This window comes from Tauraco erythrolophus, chromosome 4, assembly GCF_009769465.1.
Source record: "Tauraco erythrolophus isolate bTauEry1 chromosome 4, bTauEry1.pri, whole genome shotgun sequence".
NCBI lineage: Eukaryota > Metazoa > Chordata > Aves > Musophagiformes > Musophagidae > Tauraco > Tauraco erythrolophus.
Genome location: NC_141468.1, coordinates 67,313,066 through 67,335,012, shown reverse-complemented (window position 1 = coordinate 67,335,012; position 21,947 = coordinate 67,313,066). Strand labels below are relative to the sequence as shown.

At 43.4% G+C, this 21,947-nt stretch overlaps 1 protein-coding gene across 1 annotated transcript in view; it reads right to left on the bottom strand.

Moving 5' to 3' along the window:
• CREB3L2 (cAMP responsive element binding protein 3 like 2) overlaps nucleotides 1-21,947 on the bottom strand; it is an 81,653-nt gene that overhangs the window by 21,418 nt on the left and 38,288 nt on the right. Inside the window, exon 2 of the mRNA XM_086610376.1 lies at nucleotides 14,084-14,300. Within this exon, the coding sequence (XP_086466502.1) occupies nucleotides 14,084-14,300 (217 nt within the window). The remainder of the gene's footprint in view (nucleotides 1-14,083; nucleotides 14,301-21,947) is intronic.

Sequence of the window (21,947 nt, the reverse complement as noted above, 5' to 3'; positions counted from 1 at the left end):
CCTTCTACTGCTTGCAATCATCAAATAGCCAGGGTGGTGACATTATACTTTTAAGAAGAAAGGATTTTTCACACTCTCAACTTCAAAATTTTTCCCCCGAGGATTCATTTAGTAAGTATAAAAGAGGATAAAGGCTTTGATGATTTCACAGGAGCACCAGTGCCACGGTGATCATGCTAATTTCCTCCCCAGAGCCTCTGGAAGTCACAGCATAGCAGGCATATTTTGAGTGGCAGCAATGAAATGTGCATCATGTGTTGGCAGAATTGTCCTCTAGCCCCACTTACTGCAAGCCCACCCATCAGGAGAAAGCCATGCAACTTCTCACTGGACAAAGCTGAAAGGTTTGCCTTGCATTGTCAAGAACTAGAAGAAGGCTGACATGGTAAGTTGGTAGCTCCTCATTTCCATCCATGAAGCAGCCACTGTTTGGCTTGCTGAGATGGGACTTACACTTCCAAGTCTAAGGTACGACAGAGGATCAATAACTTGGAAGGACTCAATCTTTAAAATAATTCCACAAGGCTATAAACAACTCCACTTAAAAACCAAAAATAAATCAAATGCATTTTTGGCAGTTGCACTTCTGCCTTACAAAAATTTCCACCCCTACTACTAGACTTCAGTCATGTAAGTTCTCTTGCAGAAGAGTAGCCTACACCAGCTGTACTGCATCCCAACAGCATACAGCACACTCCTATGCCGCATCTCGTCAGTAGTTGTGAGAAGCACGTCCATTAAACCCACCAACTGGAATCTGAGGCCAAACATACATAAAAGAGTGTTGATCTTTCTTTCAAAGCTTTCTCCTGCCTTCACACAATTTACTGCATATATGGAATTAAAGCAGAGAGCAAGCACGTACACCATACGGCTAGTAAACAGCAACAGAGCTTCGAATTAACTGCATGCTGCATCAGCACCGTGGGAGGCAGCCGCGGTGCCGCGGCTGTGCCACCAGCCGTCTGCAAGGCTGACATGAGACCCTTCCGCATCTGAAGGTACCAAGCTGGTGAGATGCCAGCTGCAAACAGGTAACGAAAATAAGAGAGGGCTTACAGCCTCTGTGCTGCTGTCTGCCCTCGCTAGGAAGACCACAGGCGCACACGGCACACAGGCGCTGCGCAGGAGCTGCGTGGCTGGAAGAATGGAGAAGCATGTACATCTCCAGTGCTAGTAATTACTTTGTGGTGGGGCCTAACCTCCACTGCTGGCAAGGAAGGAGGTAATTTGAGTAAAGACACATCAAGGAATTAAAAATGAAAAATACACATCCCGTAATGAGAAGCTCAAGAACAGTGAGCCCAGCTCTGCCAAGAGAAGCAACTGTACAGCAAGGGCTCAATAGTGAATTCAAGTTTCTGGAGAGCTTACTCGCAAAGCTTTCTGGGAAATGCAGAAATATAAAAATAGAAGTGTTTACGAAAAAGAGAGGTAGCACTGTTTAAATATTAACTCAGGAGGGAGGACATTGCTCTCACTCAACCCTCCCTGCACCTCTCTAGCCACAAACACGAGAGCGTGGCTCCCTCCCTGCTGACTGCAATGAAACATTCAGGGGATCCATGGACTCCCTCTAGCTTGCTGTGTGTGGATCGTTCAGATATAAGCTTTAAAGTGCTATCTTTGCCTGGAAATCCAGAATCCTTTAGTAAATACAACTTTCAAATGCTTGTTTGGGTAACTTCTGCCAACACCTCTCCCACAGCGTGTTGTACAGAGCCTCCACTTGCTGCCTCTCGCTCCTCTGGGTCCAGCTCCGTGGTGGCAGCGCTATCATCTGTAATCTGCTTTAGACTTCTTTTAGGAGGAAAGGCTACATACAAACGAGAGCTATCAGTGAACCAAGTAATTCGCCCTGAACTTGTGGAGATTTGTATCATCATGTCCTCTATGGCTTCACTTTGTGATGTTTATCACCTCTAATCCCTGGACTCATCACGAGGACTCAGCTTCTGTAAGACAGCAAGATACTGCTGGCCTTCAGCCGGTCATTTTACTTCTCTGGAACCTGACTTTGCTGATCAACCTGACGTCCCTGCCATCACCACTTAGATCTGCACAAACTGCTCGGAGTTATTCTAGGCTTCGAAGCCAGTCTAACCGGTTTGTAGAGTTACGGATGGTTTTCAGCAACAGCAACACGCTGCGCTTAACAGAGCTAACTTTGAAGAACTGCATCTAAGACTTTTTTGACATTGCCTCTTATGATGCATGGTGACAGCTGTCATTCCAGATGAACAAGGCTGTGAAAGGAAGGGACAGAGCAATACACTGGTCGAATTCCACCTTGATACTCTCCTCTCCCCACTTTTTCCAAGCCCCTGTTACACATTCACTACCACGATCAGTGTTGTGCAATGAGTTACTCTCTTTTGACACATTCCAGCTTCTGAAGTCACCAACGATCTCTCCTCTGCTCCAAAAGAGCTGCAAGAAAATTTCCTACTCTCCTTGCTCCTCTTCCTGAGCACAGTGGGTTGACATTATCTGAAAATAACTCTTGGTTTATTCTTATATTAGCCCCTAAGCACCTCAGTCTACTCTGCCAAGCACTGTACTAGCCAGACAAAGTGGCAGCCCTTGCCACAGTGAGAATGTTGCACAAACCCAGATAAATTTAGGCAACAGGGGGAAAACCGAGCAGGCTACAGAAATATTGGTCATACTGAAAGGCACAGCACACCCTCCAAGACAATGGTATTTCTTATGGAGAGCTATGAAGAACCATGAAAGGTCTTACGGAATAATGAGAAAAAGCAAGAAGGTGCACATGAAATATCAAAATGAAAGGGCAATGGAGGCTGGCTCAAGGGACCCACTGGAGCAGGAGGGAGGTGTCTTCTTCAAGCCATGCAAGACACGTTGTGGAAAGAGTAGATGACTGGTGTCAAGAAACTGAAGGTGAACATTTGCATTTATATTTGTATTTGACATGATCTAGGAGGTACACATGAACTATTGAGACAGAGTTCAAAACAGAAGACTGAGAAAATGATCTTGGTGACGACAGTCTAGATGGGTATGAACAGAGCAACACTGCGTTGCCAAGGTGAGACAAAATACACTGCAAACCATTCAGATACAAAGAGAAGAAAGCCTGAACAAGAGATTTTGCTATTCAAATGGCTAGGAAAATCCATATCCTAAAAAGGGTCACTTTGGCTGTTAGAAATCTCTTCTCAGGCTTCAAAATCCTGACTGTTGAACTAATGATACCAGCTGCTTTACCCCCACTGAAACTTCCTGTGAACTTCAGAGCTCCATTGCGCAATGTCTACATGAGAATCACTCCCTTTCGCCTACCCTTTTGTAAGTCCATGAATGCTTGGCACATGAAATATGTCATTTAAGGAGTCTACACAGCACTTGGCAAAATCCCAGTTAATGCTTTTAACGTGCGACACACTAGCTCTGTCGAATTCCAAATACAGACTACGTTAACGGAACATTAATGCCACAAAGCACCTGGGTATTAAGCAATACCTATGAAGGTTTAATTCAATGTACTTTTGCATGTTGTATACACCTAAAAATAGGAATGTTTTAATAACGTGATCAAACAATTTCTCTGCAGAACCTGTGCCTCAAAGGACGCATTGTGCTCCCCAAACTGAGGAGTTATACCATGTTTTGTTATTCTCATTGTCTCATGCACAGCCTCATCTCTCCTTCACCAAATCAATTCAAATTCTGTTCCCACAGAGCTGTTTAATTCCCTCCTAGGGCACAATCCAAACGCTTCACCAACCTGAATTAATTTCCACAGTTGTCCTGAAAATTCAAGTGAGCCATGGAGAGATTAAGGCCAAAAAATATCTAGTAAATTAGAATGGCCAACTAGAGACAACTGGAATTGGATTTTTCGGATGATTTAGCACTGTTATTATACTTATCAAAACATAGTATGCATTGAGTTTTCAGATATGGTTGCTTCTGCAAGTTTCAAATCAAGCATCGAAAAAACCCATTCATCACAGTAACCCAGGGTTTGTGACACATGCATCTAAGATCTTCTGTTCTGTGTCCAAGATTAAAATTATATTTCTTCAGAAAGTTTTTGTGTGCTGCTTTTGTCATTAAGCTTGTCTTACTTTTCCTGCAAACTCTTGTTTAGCATACATCTTTCACCTTCTTTAAAAACAAACAAACAAAAAGGCAGGAGCCTTACAAAGCACGAAAGTAAGTTAAATCAGCGTACTGAGCAAAGTTCTCACCGATAGGAAAAACTCTAAACACGTCCTCTTCTTTCCCAGCTGCACTCATCGTGAGTACAGCTTGGTCCCAGATACAATATGTGATGTGTTGTAAGATGCTGTGTACATAATAACGCAGGAGAGGAAGCTCAAAGTGGGACCTAATTCCCTCAGTACTGTTAAGTGTAAGCGTTGCACATCATGCCTATCTACAGCAAGGTGTCCAAGTAGCAGACAAACTCTTTCTGTCCTCTGTCTTTATTTCAGAGGCCCTGATCCTGCCACAGGTTCCATCATCTGCAGTTAAAGTGGACAACGCTAGCAGGATCTACCCAACATACCACAAGCAGACTTTCCCTTTTCCCTCTCCTTTCTCCAGATCACTACACCCAAAAGGGAAAAGGCTATGCAATGTTTTGCACAATGAAAGCTGAAAGATACTGAAGTCCATTATGAAGACTGTTATGCACAAGTGGTTTGCTTCAAGTGCACAACACATTCAAGCCAACTTCTCTCTATGCTGCACACCACACACATTACGATGATAGCTTTCAACAGAAATGGATTTCGGTGCTCCTCTAAGCATCACAGCTGTAGCAACAATCAGTATGTGTGATTTAGGTATACATGAAAAACACACAACCAAGAAGGGCTGTGTTTGTTCAAGGCACAATTAATATATACTACATCTGCGTTTGTTAAAAAAAACTTTTTAATATCTCTATATTTATAGAGAGATACAAAAAATTTAAACACAGTCTCTTAACAACCCCATGTTCAGCTTTCTAGGATACTCAGATTTCTCTGAAGAACTGCAAGATTTTGCTTCTTTCCTTGTTCCATATAATATTATGAGAAGGCAGGGTAGGAAAAGTGGAAAGTAAGGTTAAAATGCTTACTTCAACTGTACAGTTTTATTAATACCAGAGGTCCCAGAGAGTTTTGCTTTCCTTTTTTTAATTATTTCTATCTAACGTTATTCTATCCAACTAATTTTTCAATCTTGTCCAATATACCACCTCCTTTCCTGAAAAAAAAGCAAATCTCCTCCAATATTGACTAAATTTCACCCTCTGTGATAGATGTACAAAGAAATAGAGCTTACAAAGTAACTAAAAAGATCTCTCCTGTGCCACACATTCATTTCAGCACTATTGGTTACAGAGTTTAACAGAGACACTTTTTTGCATGGATAACCAAGTTGCATCAGTGAGTTGCTGTGTAGTTTTAAATAAATGAAATTAGAGATGCACTCTGAATCTCTCTCTCATCCCTCCTCCCAAGTAGAAAGAACGCAAGTACTCAGAGAAACAACATGATTTTCACCTTTTTTCCCCTGTAGTAAAAAGGAAGATAGCACCATTAAACAAACCCACGAGAGGTGTACCACTGAACCTAATCTTAAAGGGGAAAAAACCCAAACTCATACCACCATTACCACCACAACAGGTCGCAATCACACAGAAAACAGATGCATGCACTGCATGTCATTTGAAAGGAGCTTGGAAATAAGACCTGTAGGAGCATCAGGGGATACCCTTATATGTATAAGCAGAACGACGAGGCAGCCCTCACCTCCTCAAAGTTCACTGTCCAAGCAACAGATAAAACAGCGAGGGAAAGACAAACCCAGAAACTTAAGGAGACCACAACAGACTACTGAAGTGCTTTGCATTGGTACCAGAAGAGATACTTCTGGACAGGGTAGTGCTAGAAGATCCCCAATGAGTCAAACTGTTCTCCAGCCAAGCTTATTTAAATAATACCCTTCTTCAGCTGTGTCATGGATTTCAGCAAAAGGGCTTCAACTAATACCTTTTGGTTTATGACAGACCTTGTACTGTTACCATGAACCACAAGGCTTGGATGCCCAGCCCATGTGGCTTCTGTACAGCTGTGCCATCTACAACAGTATGTTGGCTCAGACCCTGCACCAAGGGTCCACATTTGCAAAGCTGTACTCTGGCCAAGTGTCTGGCTGGATTCTACCTCTGAGGTCACCGCCCCTATACAGCGAGCAGCAGGATCCACCGTAGAAATACAGCTGCAAACTGGGAGCCAGCTAAAGCAAGAGAAAAACATCTCCTGGAAGAGGCTCACAACTTGTTTGTGGGGGGAACGGCCACTCGTTCTCTGTCGGTAGAAACACCCCACCATGAACCCAAAAGGGCCTCTCTGCTGATGCACAGATTCTGAGTGTGCTGCTGGACGTGCCGCTCGCAGGGAAATTCAGCGTCTCCAGCTCTGCAGTTTGAGCCCTATTCACCTTCCCAAAGGCAAGCTGGACCCTCCTGGAGAAATAATTGCTTCCTTGTCTTCCCCCTTGGCTCACACCGCCCCCGGTGCCCAGCTCTGGGCTCACGTAACACCCCCTGGCAGACACAAGCCTCATTTATCATGCCTGAAATGTTGAACTCCAACGTCGCTGCCATTACAGCCCCCCCAGCTCCGTGAGGTGAGAGCCCACATTCATCGACAAACAGTTTCTCTTGCAGATTTTCCAGATGGCATTTCCCCCTCCCAGCATGCACACACACTCCCACCACAAATAATGAAACCGAAGCCCTTGAAACAGCCTTAACAAAGGGGATACTGTTTGACGACCAAACATTGGGGTCCTTTTTAAAGTGCTAGGATGGGAAAATTAAATAAATAGGCAAAGATGAGCATCAGTGATACACAGTCACCGAAACACATGGCAGAAGTAGCTTTTCTTCTAACAAACGATCACCAGTCGTACCTGCACCCCCTCTTTGTGCGGCACACAGCCCATCTAAACCCTGCAGATTATTTGTATCACTGTCAAAGTTATTAAGATAGAAACAAGAATATATTGTTCCTCCCATATCTAAACAAACCACGGTCAATACTCTCTTTGCTTGGAATTTGACAGTTTTCAATTAGAATCATCTTGTCATGTAAAAACAGCCAGGAGATGTCTTGCAGTTACAGGTTCTGCTTTAACCTCTCTTCTGTCTAAGACTTTACACAGGCATAGCTGTCAGCTGGGCTACAGTACTTGATGTTTTTAATTATTTTGCTTAGGGGAAGAAAAATGTTCTTTTTATATGTATATGGGAGTGAGGCACAGACTGAGGTGGTGGCTTGGATTTACAGCCTTAATGCTCGATACTATTAAATGTCCTATAAAAGATTATGATGTGTTGTTTGTTTGTTTTTCAATGTGAACATTATCCACAGAAGCACTGTGTTCACATAAAGCAGTTCTCTCTCACCCTTCTGAGTTTTTCTGCCCACACCCCATACAGATGTTGTAAGGCATATCTGCATTATGGCAGCAATCAGGCTTTGACGCACATTAAGAGGACTTGATGCTCACAGCATATAACTACGTGAGCATGAACTCCCAGTGCCACACCACAGCTAAAAGAGAATGAGACCAGTGGTTTCAGAAACAGCAGGACTGGAAGTGGGAGGAGTATTCCCCTAATATTCATCATTAGGGAAACTATTCCTGGGAAATGAGCTCCTGCGGTCACTTTACACAGTTTTGAAAAGGAACCGCAAACGTCCCTTTGTTTAGCAAGGAACTGCAAGAATAGCTCAATGTCCAGAAGATACCCCATACAAAGAAACACCAAAGAAAAGCAGTTCATTTAAACTGTATCCAAGCAGAAATCAAGAGAGAACTTAATCACAACCTACAAACACCTGGGGAAAGAGGTTTCCGAAAGCAGATGGTTCTTTACTCCAGCAGGGAAAAAGGCCTGCTGTAAAGAGACCTCATGTGTGGAACTGGAAGCCAAAGGAGGTCTGACTGCAAATAAGGCTGTCAGTTATTAACAGTAAGCGTAAGTAATCACCAAAATGCCCACCTCTAAATCAAAAATGACATTTTTCAGATGCTGCTGCCCAAGTAGAAGTTACAGGCTGGATTTGGAGTGCCCTACTGACATTTTGGACCTTGGGCATATAAAAACTCAAAAGTCTTCTCATCCTTTAAAACTGCAGATGCTGACGAAGACTGACTGCTATCCTTCCACACAAAAATTACCCAAATACATGCTATCATCACCAAATGGCTTCCTTCCCATTCTTAAATAAACACACAAAAATAAAACACACCCACACAGGAAAAAAGTTGCATTGGAATGTGCTCACAAAAATTATGAGTATGGCTTTGACAGTATCTTTTCAACATTGAAGTGAATTTCTTTGTACAGTTCCTTTTTTTTTTTTAAAGTTAAGGCAGAGGAGGTTTCATTTTCATTGTTCACGTTTCATTGATTCAGTAACTAGAAAAAAATAGAAGCAGGACCATGAATACATATATAGCCTATACATAGAAATAAGATACAGAAATAAGATACATAACAAGCTATTTACATATAATAAAGATAGAATCCATATGGTTTATAGATACTCCTGCTCCGGCAGGGGGATTGGACTAGATGATCCTTTGAGGTCCCTTCCAATCCCTGACATTCTGTGATACACTATATATACATATGTAACATATGCATATACAGATCTAGATATACAATGCATGAAGATCACTCAATCTCAAGCCCACAGGTTCCTCTACACAAAGAGACAGCACATGACACTGATTACTACTTGCAGACTCCATACACAAACATTTCCCTGTACAAAGTGCCGCCTGCAATGAAGGCTGGATTTATTGTTGAAGGGCTATTTGCACTGGAGAAGTGGAAGCCATATACAATGATTTTGGCAGGGTTGTTTGTTTGGTTTGGGTTTCTTATTTGTTTGTTTTTTTCTTCTTCAAACCCTGTCGGGAGATTGAGTTGAAGCTTAAAAAGAAAATATAAGTTTTAAAAGCACGTTTCAGGAAAATATACCCTCAACAGTAAAAAAGTCAATAACAATACAGGTTATATTCTGGGGCCAGCCTCAGTTTTGGCACGGCTAAGCGTAAAATAGAAACATACCATTTCTGCAATCACTCTGTCAAACCTTTAGCCAAGGCAAGGTGCTTCAAATCCAAGAGTAACTTCAAAGCATTCCTGAGGACGAAAGCAGAAATAGGAGGGGCAGGTGGGGACCAAGACTAGTTTAAAAAGCAGAGCCCTCAGGGGACAGGGAAAGGAACAAACCGAGCCACCTGGCCACAATTTGAGGAGAGAAACTATACAAATGACTAGTCAGCTGTCCACTGTTTCTGCCCTGCCAGGCTCACAAAGTAAAGAACACACACAAAAACCAAACACACACCCACCACGAGCCACCCCCATCACTTGCGTTGATCTCAGACGAGGAGCCTCACGCAAATGCTGCAGCCTCTGCCTCTGCGCTCCTGCTGCACACCAGCCCCTCAGTACTACTTGTACTCAGTTCTCACCTACAGATCTCACGTATCCAGAACACAGGGCAGCCACTGTCCTAAAGAGAGTTTGTGCCGACGGCTGACAAGACGGAGCACAGGAGGGCAGGGAAGGACCCTACACTCCCTTCTCAAGCCACGCAGGAGGCTAACCATAGTCCCTGCTGAAACTCGGGTCTTGCCTCACTCCTGGCTGTCTGAGCCACAGCCCTCCCTTTCCAAAAGGCTGCAGAGACTGGAAAACTAAAGACAGACATGCACCAACCGTAACAGAAAAGAAAGCTTTGTTCCCTAACTGTTTACAACTGCCCGGGGTGAACCTGTGCCCCAAAGGCCCCGATGTGCAGCAAGAGGTCTCCCTTACCCATCAGCCCTATTCTCAGCCTCGCCTCCCAGCTTCTTCGCTTCCTTCCAAGAAGGATTTTCCACTTCACAGCTCCCCACTGTGCTGCTCCACAGCTACTCTGTGGTTGTCTCAAACACCCCAGGGCTCGCTACTCGAAAGCGGAAACCTGCTGCGAGAGAGGCGGCAGCGCAACCAGCACGGCTCATCGGTACCTGGGGTGCTGCCTCCTTTTTCATGGAGCCCTCAACAGGCCAGATGCCTTATTCACCAGTCCAAAAGCGAACAAAAGCTCATCGTCAGCCAGCTGCAAGCAAGCAGGTCAGGCCTATAAATCTCTCTCCCAAGTATCTTTAAAGTTATTGCAAATTGAACATAAGAATAGATTCTCAGGGGAAAAAAAAAACCAAACAACTAAATGCCAGAAGACTTGCACATATCTGCTTTAAAATAGTTACTTTTGCCAATTATTTCATAGGCTGGAGATTTAGGGACTGATGCCTTCAGAGACCTCACATTGCAACAGTCTGGGAGTATTCAGAAGAGTTCTTCTGCACAAAGCTGGGAAAATACCCTCAATACTGTGACGTCAGAAAAATGAGTAAGTGGGAAAACTCAGTGCTGGGAACTTGATGCTTAAACTTGTCCTCACTTTACGGTCAACAGGACTCCTTGAAAGAGTTCACCTCAGGCTTATGAGTTCGCCAGCCTTTTCCTTCTAGAGCTTTTTAAAAAATTTTATGTAAGATTGACAATTACACGAATAAGTCAATTTAGTGGTTGTAGAAATCACAGTAACGGTCAGGTAGTGGCCAATGAGAACGGCCCACGGCAGAAGTTAACTGTTCCCTACCACAGTGGGTAAGAAGGTGCATACAGAGCCAGAGGGATCATTCAATTCATCCTAACGTTCCAAAGGAAACATTAAATAACATTTTCAGTAAGGTTGTTGGAGACCTGGCTGGAGGGAATAAAAAAGGCAGAAATAGACACAGAGTGACTTAAATTTGTTTTGAAGATCTTTCACCAAACAAGATGTACATTTTTCTCAGCCTCCCTGTACCCTGGGGCTCTGGGACCCCAGCCCTGTCATTAGCAGCTGGGAATACGTAGAGAAAAACCACTGCCGGGTGCCACTGAACCAGACAGATGTGCTCCCAAAATCCAATTCCCTCCTCTAACAGGCAAACATGGACTGAAGGAGGAGGGCAGAAGGGCAGGTAGCAGAGCAACATGGCACAGGGCTGGCCTCATGGCAGCACAGCAGCCCCAGAGCCATGGGGCTGGGGCCACTCCATTCCCGTACAGCTGGTGGAACCCCAGCCCAGGACCAGCCACGCATCCTGAAGTGTTGCTGGTGCAGGCAGCAACTCTCCAGCAGGTCAGGTTGGTGCAGGGCTCCGTGGCCACCTGCTCGCTCCTGGCACAGAGACAGCCTGCTGCTGAATGCCGGCATGTGGCTCCATTCCACATGTGTCCATAGCATGTGTGCACGCATACATTCAAGTGTCATACACGATCCTCCTCACTAGACTGGTTTCTACTCCCAGGTCTGCAAGATCATGAAACCCTGTCACGGAAAAACCATGAGAACAGGACAGCTGAAAGAGCTCACCATTCTGCCCAGCGGGGTGGTTACCTGGAGAACGTAAATTTTTTGCACATCCTTTATAGAAGCCCCTCAGTTAACCTTGTTTCTCAACCTCTGCCACTCAACAAATCCAATCCTGGTTAACCAGCAGTGGGAGACCATGCTGGAGCATATGGACCTCCCCCCTCTGCACCCTGTACCTCCTGCTCCCAACAGCTGTCCCCTTGCTCCACCAAGGGGACTGGCATTCACCAGAGCTGTCGGAAGCACCGCGTACCTCCACCACCCAGCAACAGAGGTGCTTTCAGTCTTCAGTGCCAGATCCTGCAGTACTGCCACCCACAAAATTTCCCCTCTCCCTCTCACAGACTCAAGGACTGAAAAATCATCAGGGTGATGCCTTTGGATAGCTATCAGACAGCCACATTAATGGTAATTCTGCAATTTCCTCAAGTATTTCTCTGAGCTTCACTGTTTTGAAGTCGATAGGTATTGAAAGGTTGTGAGCGTGGTTCCAGGGTTAAGATTAAATAAAATCCCCAACACCAAGAACAACTCCTTCTCCTCCTCCTCCTCTCTTATGAAACACCCTACAGAGTGAACAGAAGATGAAACGCTTTTTTGTTCTATTTTTAAACCCACTTGTTAATGTTTCTTGGCTTTTTGAAACATAATTTGACTAGAACTCCATTAATTACCCAGTGGTCTCAGCAGCATGAATTTTTTCAGGATTCTTCCCCAAAGGAAACTCCCCTCACTTTTAGCCTAGTTTGAAGCTTCTGTCTATTAACTGCCAGAGAAGCTTGCTTTCTGAAGTTTCTTGTGTTTGTTTCTCCTGTCACAACAAAAGATTTTCTCTCCTGTATGTATTAATATAAAGATATTCACATAAACCAGTTAGGAAATAAAAAACGGGAAGGCTTTTTGTAGATGATGTTTCCAGATCATCTCCAAAATGCTGTCTCACCTTGAAAAGCCTTCTCATAGGTTTTATTAGTTGTCTTCTTGTGAAATCTCTAAGAGATTCCACCTTGTTTTAAGAAAGCGCTTTGGACTACAAAACAGGCAGCCTTTGAAAACTCCTGTCCTGGTCGGTCTTCATAAACAGCTTAGTTTGTTAATGCTTAGACATAAATACTCATCTCTCTCTCTCCCTTTTATTGTGATACAGCTTAGTACTCTACTGCTTTTCACTGAAAAGCTAATGTTGAAGACATAAAACAATTATTAGGAGTGAAAGTCTGCCATGGTGATTATTCCTAAGTTACTAGATATTCACAGCCTTGCTCCTTCACCAGCCACTAGCTTTTACCTTGAATTCCTCTGCCTACCAGCAGGCACCTTCACACCAGAACAAGCAGGTTGTGCTCTCTTCCTCCCACCATTCCTTCATTTCCCTTTTTTCCCCTCCAGATGTTTATAATTGCTGAATTAAAGACAATTGCTAAAAAACGCTGTTGGTTTCATCATTTTCTATGGATCACCTTTTCCCACAACCACAGAATCTATAAAATTGCAGTTATGTCTTTACAAGATCACTAGTGACTTCTTGATGCGCATTATTTTTTTCTTTGCCTTTTTTTTTATTTTCTGAAAAGGAAAAAAAAAAACTAGGACTTCAGCAAGAAAGGATTTAAGACTGGGGCAGCATCTGAAGTTACATTCCTACACATATATTTAGAAACATAAATAAGATGATCTGATTTTCATTTTGGGATACCAAAAAGCTCCAGGTACTCACTTCTGAAAAATAAGTGTGTTTTAAAAGGTTGGTTTGTTTTTAATAACCTGAAAATTTCAGGTTTTTAATAAACCTGAAAATTCAGGTTTTTAATAAACCTGAAATCACGTAGCTTTGAAGGGACGTCTGGAGACCATCTTGCCCAGCTCCTCATTCAGAGTATGGCCAATTTGGAGCAGGTTGCTCAGGGCCTTGCCTAGCTCAGCTTTGAATATCTCCACAGATAAAGACTTCACATCCTCTCTGGACACCTGCTCAAATGTCTGACTCACTCTCATGGTGAAAATTATTCTCCTAACACCCAACTGGAATTTCCTTATTTGCAATCATTACCTCTTTGCTATTACTGTGTATCTCAGAGGAGTCCAGCTCTGTCTACTCTGCACCCTTTCATCAGATAGACACAGACAGCAATAAGATCTCCCCTTTGTCTTTTCTCCAGAAGACCAAACAAAACCCACCTCACCCTTTCCTTACATGTCATGTTCTACAGTACCCAGTCTACATGGTGGTCCTCATTTGACTCATTTGGTTTATCAGTCTCCATTTATCTTCAACAACCACAGATTCAGATACATAGAAACAAGTGTATTTCTGGCACTTCTCCCATTTCTTTTTGATGGGCTCTTTACTTCTAATTCAGAATGTTTACAGTGAGAAGTTTGTAAATTCTGCTGAGCACCATTTCCCTGTCTATGGACGAGTTTCTTCATTCACAACACCTACAGACTTAAAACAAACAAATCCCTTCTGAGATTTCATTGTAGGTATTCAATTAGCACAGAGCATTCACATACACCCTTAGTGCATCATCACCCCATCAGGAACATTTAATTACTGCATCATCACAAAACAAAAAAGGGCTCAGTGCATCAACATCAGTAGGTTTCACACCCCTCAGTACTACCTTCATTGAAGTTGTCATCGGTCGAGATGTGGGTCAAGGGAGACTGGGGTCGAGAGTCCCCACAAAGGGAGTAGCTGTGTTCTGCCTGGATGAGGGGCGCTGGGGATGCCGGAGACAGTTCCACTTCCATTATTTCATTCTTTTCAGACAAGAAGGGATCATTCAAGAGCTGGCCTAGGACATCTGGTGAAAACTCATCCAGGAACTCTGTGAAGTGCTGTAGAGATAAAAAGGGGGGGAAAAGTTTATCTCCTTGCCTGTCTGTCATGCCAACAACAGGAGAGCATTGATCAGAACAATTCCAGTATCTGCACTGGGCAGCCGTGCCAGTCAGCAGCAGGATCTACCAGCCCTGCCTAAGGACCTCCTCTTCCAATCACTACTTCAAGCTGAAGAGCTACAGCTAGAACAAAAGTCCTCTTAGACACATACATTATAACAGAAGAGCCTGTGATTAACTTGCAATGAAAGCAGAAAATAGAAGCATGGCAGTCATGTTCTGAAGCAGCCTCCTTCCTCCCGTCCTCCCCCTAAAAGGTACTCATTACAGCATGCCACCAAAAACAGGAAAGCACATTTCACCCAGACAGCGTGAAAGATCCTGCAGGACTTATCACCAGAACACTTCGTGTGTGGAATAGAATATATTGGGTTAACGTTCACTGAAGCAGAGAAGAAAAAGGAAGCACAGTCAGGCACAGACCCTGTCACCACGTATGACTGCTTCAGCTGTGCAGAACATACAGTGCGCTCTAGGAAAGCGGGTCCACACACGTCCTCAGCCAAGCAAGTAATGTATTTGCTATAAAACAAGTTTTCTGGCTGATTTATGTATCCATTTTAGAAGCTGCATTCCACCTAGGACCAGAGCCCATACCCAGCTTCCAGGCCCCACAGCTAGAGCTTCTGACAGACAGTACTAATTACAACTTTATTGATTACACTGAATTCATTACACTGACAGCACATGTTATGGCTGTATGTAGTAGGATAAATTTGTGTTTGTTTCTTATTCAAAATGAGCACAAACCAATTCTCCCAATCTACTTCCTAGAGATTCCAATGCAGTTCCCATCAACAGCCAAAAACTCTGCAGTGTTTCTTGGGTTTGTTTCCAATGTCAGAAGACTACATCTTTGACAGACCAAGAAACTGCCCTGCAAGAAACCATTCCTGCTCATCTCGTTCACACAAAGAATTCTATTTTTGCACAAAAATATTTGCACAATGAATTCTAATGAGCTTTTCCAAACAATCAGGCATTATCTACTATCTTATGTAGGAGTCTTTGTCGATTGGGGCATGATCCTACAAAAGCCTAAGTCTGTTTGATTTGCTCTGTTTTTGCAAGGAGTATTGATCTTGGCTCTTCGTCTTGCTCTCTCCTGCAGAAACAAACACTGAAATTCAAGATTCGGCTTCCTGTAGGCTAAATTGAGAATTAAACAAGTCAATATTGTACAAAGCCATGAGGGAAGCGGTGTATTCACACCTCCACACATGCACATTTCACAGCTCCGGCAGCACCTGTGGCCTTGAAGCCTGATGCTGGAAAACACTGAGCACAGTCGGCTCTCACGGACTGGAAGTTAGAGCGCCTCTTCGAAGATGCTCACAAATGCTAACTATGCCTTCTTTCAAAATTAATGAGGCTTCAATCAATTCTGACTGACACCGAGGGAAAGAAAATATTTACTAAATATAAGGCAATAAACAGAGGACCACAGCTACTATACTAGAACAGCAAGCTAGCTAAAAGTAAAGCCTTTACAAACGGCAAAACGGATCTGTAGCCTCATGTTTACTCACCATAAATGATAACACAACTAAACAAGCTCTCAGATGATTCAGCAAGAGGGTCATGACCACCTTAGAAAGTCTTGTTTATTTTAATTTTGATACCTGAGGACTCACTAGCACTTCACATCCACAGCTGCCTCCCAAAAGCTGCAAGAATAAAAATATAAGCTACAATTCCCCACTATACAAAGAAGAAAGAAAAAGGATGCTCAAGACTAGTTGAACATCCCAGTGTGTCAATATAGACACTGAGTAAAACAGGACAGGCAGCCATTAAAGTGTAAACAAGGGACAGAAATGCTTCCCAACCACAACAGAAGTCAAGGATGAACCTATAAAAAAGCAGTGTCTTTTTAAGGGACAGTTTTTTCCCCACAGTCTACACACTTTTTTTCCATTCGGGTGAATTGAAAGAGTCAATTATATTTGTTTGCATATTTTCCTAATGCTGGCTAGGACATTTCCCTCTTTTTATTTCTTGCATGCGTTATTCTAACTGATGACTAGCAGATATTGAAATAAGGCTGCTACAATATTTGTACCCTGGTTTCTACACACAGATACTTTATCATCAGTGTCATCCAATCTGAGGATGTCATCCTTGAAGATATCACACCTAAGTGTTGACTTAGTCTGACACTACTTAGATGTTCTAATCTGTCACTCAACTGAAAGACAAAATGATCACAGGCTACTTGGCTATTTTTGGTAAATTCACAAGTAAAGATTTCCATTAGCCTTCTCTGTGCTACTGGCTTGATATGGAAGAAATTCATAGCAAATATTTTTTTACTTCTTCCATTTGATTAAAGTTAGGTACATTAGATTTTTTTATTTATTTGTTTTTCCTTTCTGAATGGGGAATTTTCCTAAGACCGCTTCAGGAAAAGCAAAGAAGAAAACAAATATTCAACTTCCCAAAACCAGAGAGAAAGAGGACCTTGAGGTGGGGAAGGATGTTCAACATGTTCATCAACATTTGTGCGTTCTCCTTTTCCTGTGCAGCTGCAAAGCAGCCAGCTGTGAGGAAGAAAATAATTTGCATGGTAGCAAATAAATGGTCAATCAGGTTTTTAAATGATTCTCTAGTTTCATTATAATTTTAAATCTTGTTTTTAATGGTCTGTGATATAACTTTGATTATCGGTCAATAGAGAAGCCTCAAACAATTGCCAGAGGCCAGACTGCACTCAGGGAACAGGCCAGACTGAACTCAGGGAACTGACAATTTTAGGTATCTTGACTTCTCCTCACTCAGCAAACACAAAAACCACCACCACTTGATTTACAGGAATCTTTCATATGTTATATACATCTCTACTACAGTGAATGCTTAAAGCTAGCTCAATTTGATTTTGTCTCCCCCCATCCTGCGCCCTTAAGAAAACAATTGTAAGCGACTCCATTTGCCTAGAGAATTTAAAAAAAAACCAAACCACAACACAACAAAAAAAGGCATCTGAGCAGCAGCTACAGCAGAAACCATGCAGGAGCAGTTAGCTCTCCAACTCCTCAAAACTTCCACCTACACCTAAACGGCTCCCCTCTGTCTTTTCAAAGTACCACCTCTCCCCTCCAACTCTCCTCCTCCTCTTCTTCATGCTCCCTTCTCTGCTTCCACATACACCTTAGCAGTCATCAGCCTCTTCCAGAGCTGGAAAGCCACAGAATAACCCTCAATTCTGATACAGCAGCAACCGCCCTTGCACTCAGGAACAGGAAAAGGCAATTTAGGGAGGAAACTGAGAATTTTATACCTACAGTCTGAATATGTAATTTGCTTAGAAAAGAAAGAAATTCTTTGTCTGGGGCTTTCAGCTTGGTGTCTTTCACCCAGATTAACCAAAAAAAAAAAAAAAAGAGAGAGAAAAAAGAGTACTTGCATTGAAAATGTGCCTTTTCTTCTTCTTTTCTGTTTTTGTTTTTAATACCTCTGTAGACAGCTCCGTTGCCAGCTTCCTGCTACCCTCACATCCCACTGGCAGCCACAGCACTAATTGCAGACATGTGTTGGTACAAGGAGTCTGCTCGAATTATTAAACTATTCTCTCTGCATAAGGGAAAGATGTGTTCAGCTGGGATTCTAACCTCTGTAAAAAGTCATGGCTTTGGGACACATGTAACCTTATCTTCCGCTTCCCCTTCCCCCAGAACACTGAAAAGCCAAACAAAACAGCAGCGCTCTAGTTTACAGAGAGAAAAGTAAGTTGCAGCCCCACAGAATTTCACCATCCATCTGGCTGGACGTTTGCTCCTGCCTATAACCCGGGTGCTTTTGAGGAACACAAAACACCTACAGACATCACCCCATGGTAAGCAAACAGAGGAGAGCTCTCGTATCCGGGCGCACGGCACATTTTGGATAGCTCTTTGAAAGCAGTATCTGGCCGCAGACCTGCCGGGGCTGCAGCTCTCCACAGCATCTGCCTGTTCCTGCCTGACAAAGGCCCTTTTCTCCAGCTCTGCCTAAAGGATGAGTTTTTCTTCTTTCTTGTCTGATGAAATGAACAGCTCTGAAGTAAAACAGAGACTGCAGGTTTGCTAGGTGCATGGCAGTGCTGGCTGCTCCACCAGATGACCTGAAGCCAGCACTAGCACCAGCTGTCCAGAGATGCCACATTACCATGACTTAAAAAATGGAATAGTCGTGTTCAGAAAATTGCCTAAGTCACTAAAAAAGGAATGATGAGAAGTCAAGAGCCCCAAACGATATTTTATAACTATATTTAAATTACTAAACAAGTGACAGGCTTTGCTGAGCCTGCAAAACGCACTGCGTCAGCTGCAAGTCCCGCGCGCCGACTGCGGCAGCGCAATCCACCCTTCCCAGCAGAGCCGTCCCGGAGGGGAGCTGAGCGGCAGCACCCCGGCTCGCTGCAGAGCAAGCCCTGCTCTCCAAGCAGCCCAGGGCAACGTATCAGGGTGAGAACCAGCCGCAAATTCACGACATTCCCCTTCTGGGAGTTAATGGTTCCCTCCTGGCTCGCTCTGAGGTCTCCCCATCTTGATCTTGTGGAGGATCAATCTCTCCTCCACAAAAGGAACTGCCCATGTGGGAGCATCCCAGCTATCCAAGCAGGCACTCATGGGATAAAAATGAAGCCCACCAACTGTAGGTACAAAACTACCTGACATTTATCTCTTGTAAGGCTTGAGTGGCAATAATAGGAGATGGAGAGCAAGGATCGCACCCTTACTTCTGTATCAAAGGAATCAGAGTGGATGTAATGTACAAGGCAGTGCTCCTGGAGAAGATGAGGGAAAAGGGGGAGAAAGGGGAGACCACAAACAGCCCCCATCCGTGGAGAAGTAAACATGCACCACAGGCATGAATTTGCCCTCTCCTTCCCCATGCAATTTCCTCTCATATTAACATAACAGGGAGAAAAAAAGAATAATTTCTTTAGCAGGTCTTTTGTGGTTTGCATAAACAAAGTTGTGTAGGAGATAAAATATCACAAAAGATAGCAGCATTTCTAGTTAATAGCATCAAACAGATCAAGAAGTGCGGCTACATGGAGATATCATCTCCTCTCCAAGGAACCAAGCACACGTTTCGGACATGTGGCAGTTGCTTACATGGTAGCTGAGGAGCTATGAGTAGGAGTCATAGCTGCAAACAAAAGGCTTCAAGCTCTGGGGCACCCAGGCAAGACACCAGTTGTTAAAGATGGCACATACATGCTGGTCAGCCTTCCTGGATTCAGGTCTAGACTTGACTGCATGACAAGAGCTGTAAAAGGCATCATGCACCTCACCATCATCTCTGCCTGGGTTTGCAAGAGCAGCATCTACCCATAGGGTTTGGAGCAGAGATCTGCCCTTTTCAGCTAACAAAGAACTGTGCCTGGAGAAGCTGTGCATAGAGGACTGCACACACAAGCCTACCAGTGATGACAACACAGCAGAGAAGTCTGTGACTTTCTGCATGCCCAACTCCAAAGGCACAGGTTAAAAATCTTCCTCAACACAGGTGGTTTATTCCCATAGATGTTGACTTTCTGTTGCAAGTTCATTGGCAATGGACTGGAGGTGTCAGTGTGCACCAGCTTTTGACAACCAAGACAACTACTCTCAGTGCTCACTGGAACTCGGGCATCAGTGAATTTTCAGAGAGATTTAAACACAAATTCTGCAGATTTTTAAGCACATCATTTCTCTCAACTTCGTCCCTTTCTAGAAAACCTTTATGTTTGCAGCAGGGAAGCTGGCCACCGCTCACTCTTCTCCAAACTCAGCCACGGCTTGTATCATGCTGTACTCATCCTTGCTAGTTTTGAAAAGAGCTACCAATGGAGCCCCTGTAGCCTCACCTCCACGATTCACACACACGTGCTCTGCAGGGAACAGAAGGGCTTCCTTTACTGGCATAGGATGCATTGATACATCACTGTTATGAGGCACAGATCCAAGCTCCTGCTGCATTGCTCTTACAAGGATGAAAAATGAAGGCCAGCCTGGCAGCAATACAGTATTTTTCCATAAGATTGATTCCAAAGATGGGGGCTGAAAGAGAGACAAAACCACCCCCATAGCATCATTCTCCAACATCTCCACAAGGAGAAAGAGTGGAAAAGCAGAAGGCTGCACCCTATACAGTTTGCTACAGCAGGGTGCTCACTGGTGGTATGCATTAATTTGGGGAGAGAGAACCAATTATATCTGGCAGCGAATATTTGAAAAAACTAATGCAATCGCACCTGAAAGAGCAGATATCTGCTTTGCCAAGAGACCCCTTGGACAGACCACAGTATTGAGCGTGCAACTGCAGGCACATCTAACTGTTCACTCTTAAACAGAACACAGAGATTCTCCCTCTCAGCCTGATGAAGGACCAAAATAGCTAGAAGAGCTTTCTGATGGCAGGAAAAAAAGTCTTAGATGCAGCCATAGCAGAGAACAGAGAGACTGAGAACTGTAAACAGTCCCTCAAGTCACACCTAAAACATGCCGATAACACAGCAGAGAGATTTATACTACCCTGGCTGATGTACTTGCCAAGGGCAAACAGAGGGAACCTCAGATTTCCAGGTGTTTATCTTCTACAGTGTAAAAGTCAAAATTGAAATGCAGAGAAACAGTTGCTCAGTTACTTTACTGTAAAATTCTTTACTGTCTAGCCATTAACTACATAGAAACTACCTCTTTTGTGGGAGGATATGAAGAGTAACATGAAATTGGTATTTGAAAACAGCAAAGAGATGGACCGTAGCAGTAGCTATGATCATTTGGAGTCTCACACCAGCAATCACTCGTTTTAAGCATTAAAAAAAAAAAATTGGATGGATTAAAAAAAAATCCACTAAGTGAATAACATTCAGGTTGTGTCATCAGCAAAACAAATGCCAGGAAATTCAGAGCTAATAGATTTACACGGTAATTAAATCTGTACATCTTCCCAACTTTCTCAGGTTACACGGTTGGAAATGCTGAAGTTCATGCTGAGCAAATCCTATAATCCACCCCATTATGCACACATGCATGCACACACTGCCATTGCAAACACTCAAATATTTCCAACCCGCAACCAGCAAAGAAGAGACGTATTTATTTTTAACTAACTGGGGGGGGGGTGTGGGGTGTGCGTTTCAAGAACCACGTTTACTTCTTTGCCTTTCCTTGTTCCAAAATATTATTTCACTTTCCTTAACATCCTCTCCCCTAAAAAAAAGTAGTATTTTAGATTTAAAAAGATAATTAAAAACAAAATTAAACTCTGTCATAACTAGGACTAAATATGGGTTGAAAGAAAAAAAAAATAAAAAAAAAGCTGCCCTTAGGCAGTTAAGGCAAGGGTGAGAAACAACCCTGAAGATCAGTGACTTTTAAGCTTGCTGTCCACAAGCAGAGAAAAGGATGCTATTGCTCATTCCTCGCCGAAGCCTCTTGGGAGTCATATAAAATAGGAAAATCCTTCTCACGTTCCCCTGTCCTTTCCCCAGTGCAGAGTTCTTGGATCTAGTCTAACTTTTGAATAGGCTAGGCACATGTTTTGCTATTTCCCACCCTCTCCCCAGAAGAGCCGAAGTCAGAGAGGAGTGAGTCACAGGGGCCAGAGCACCAG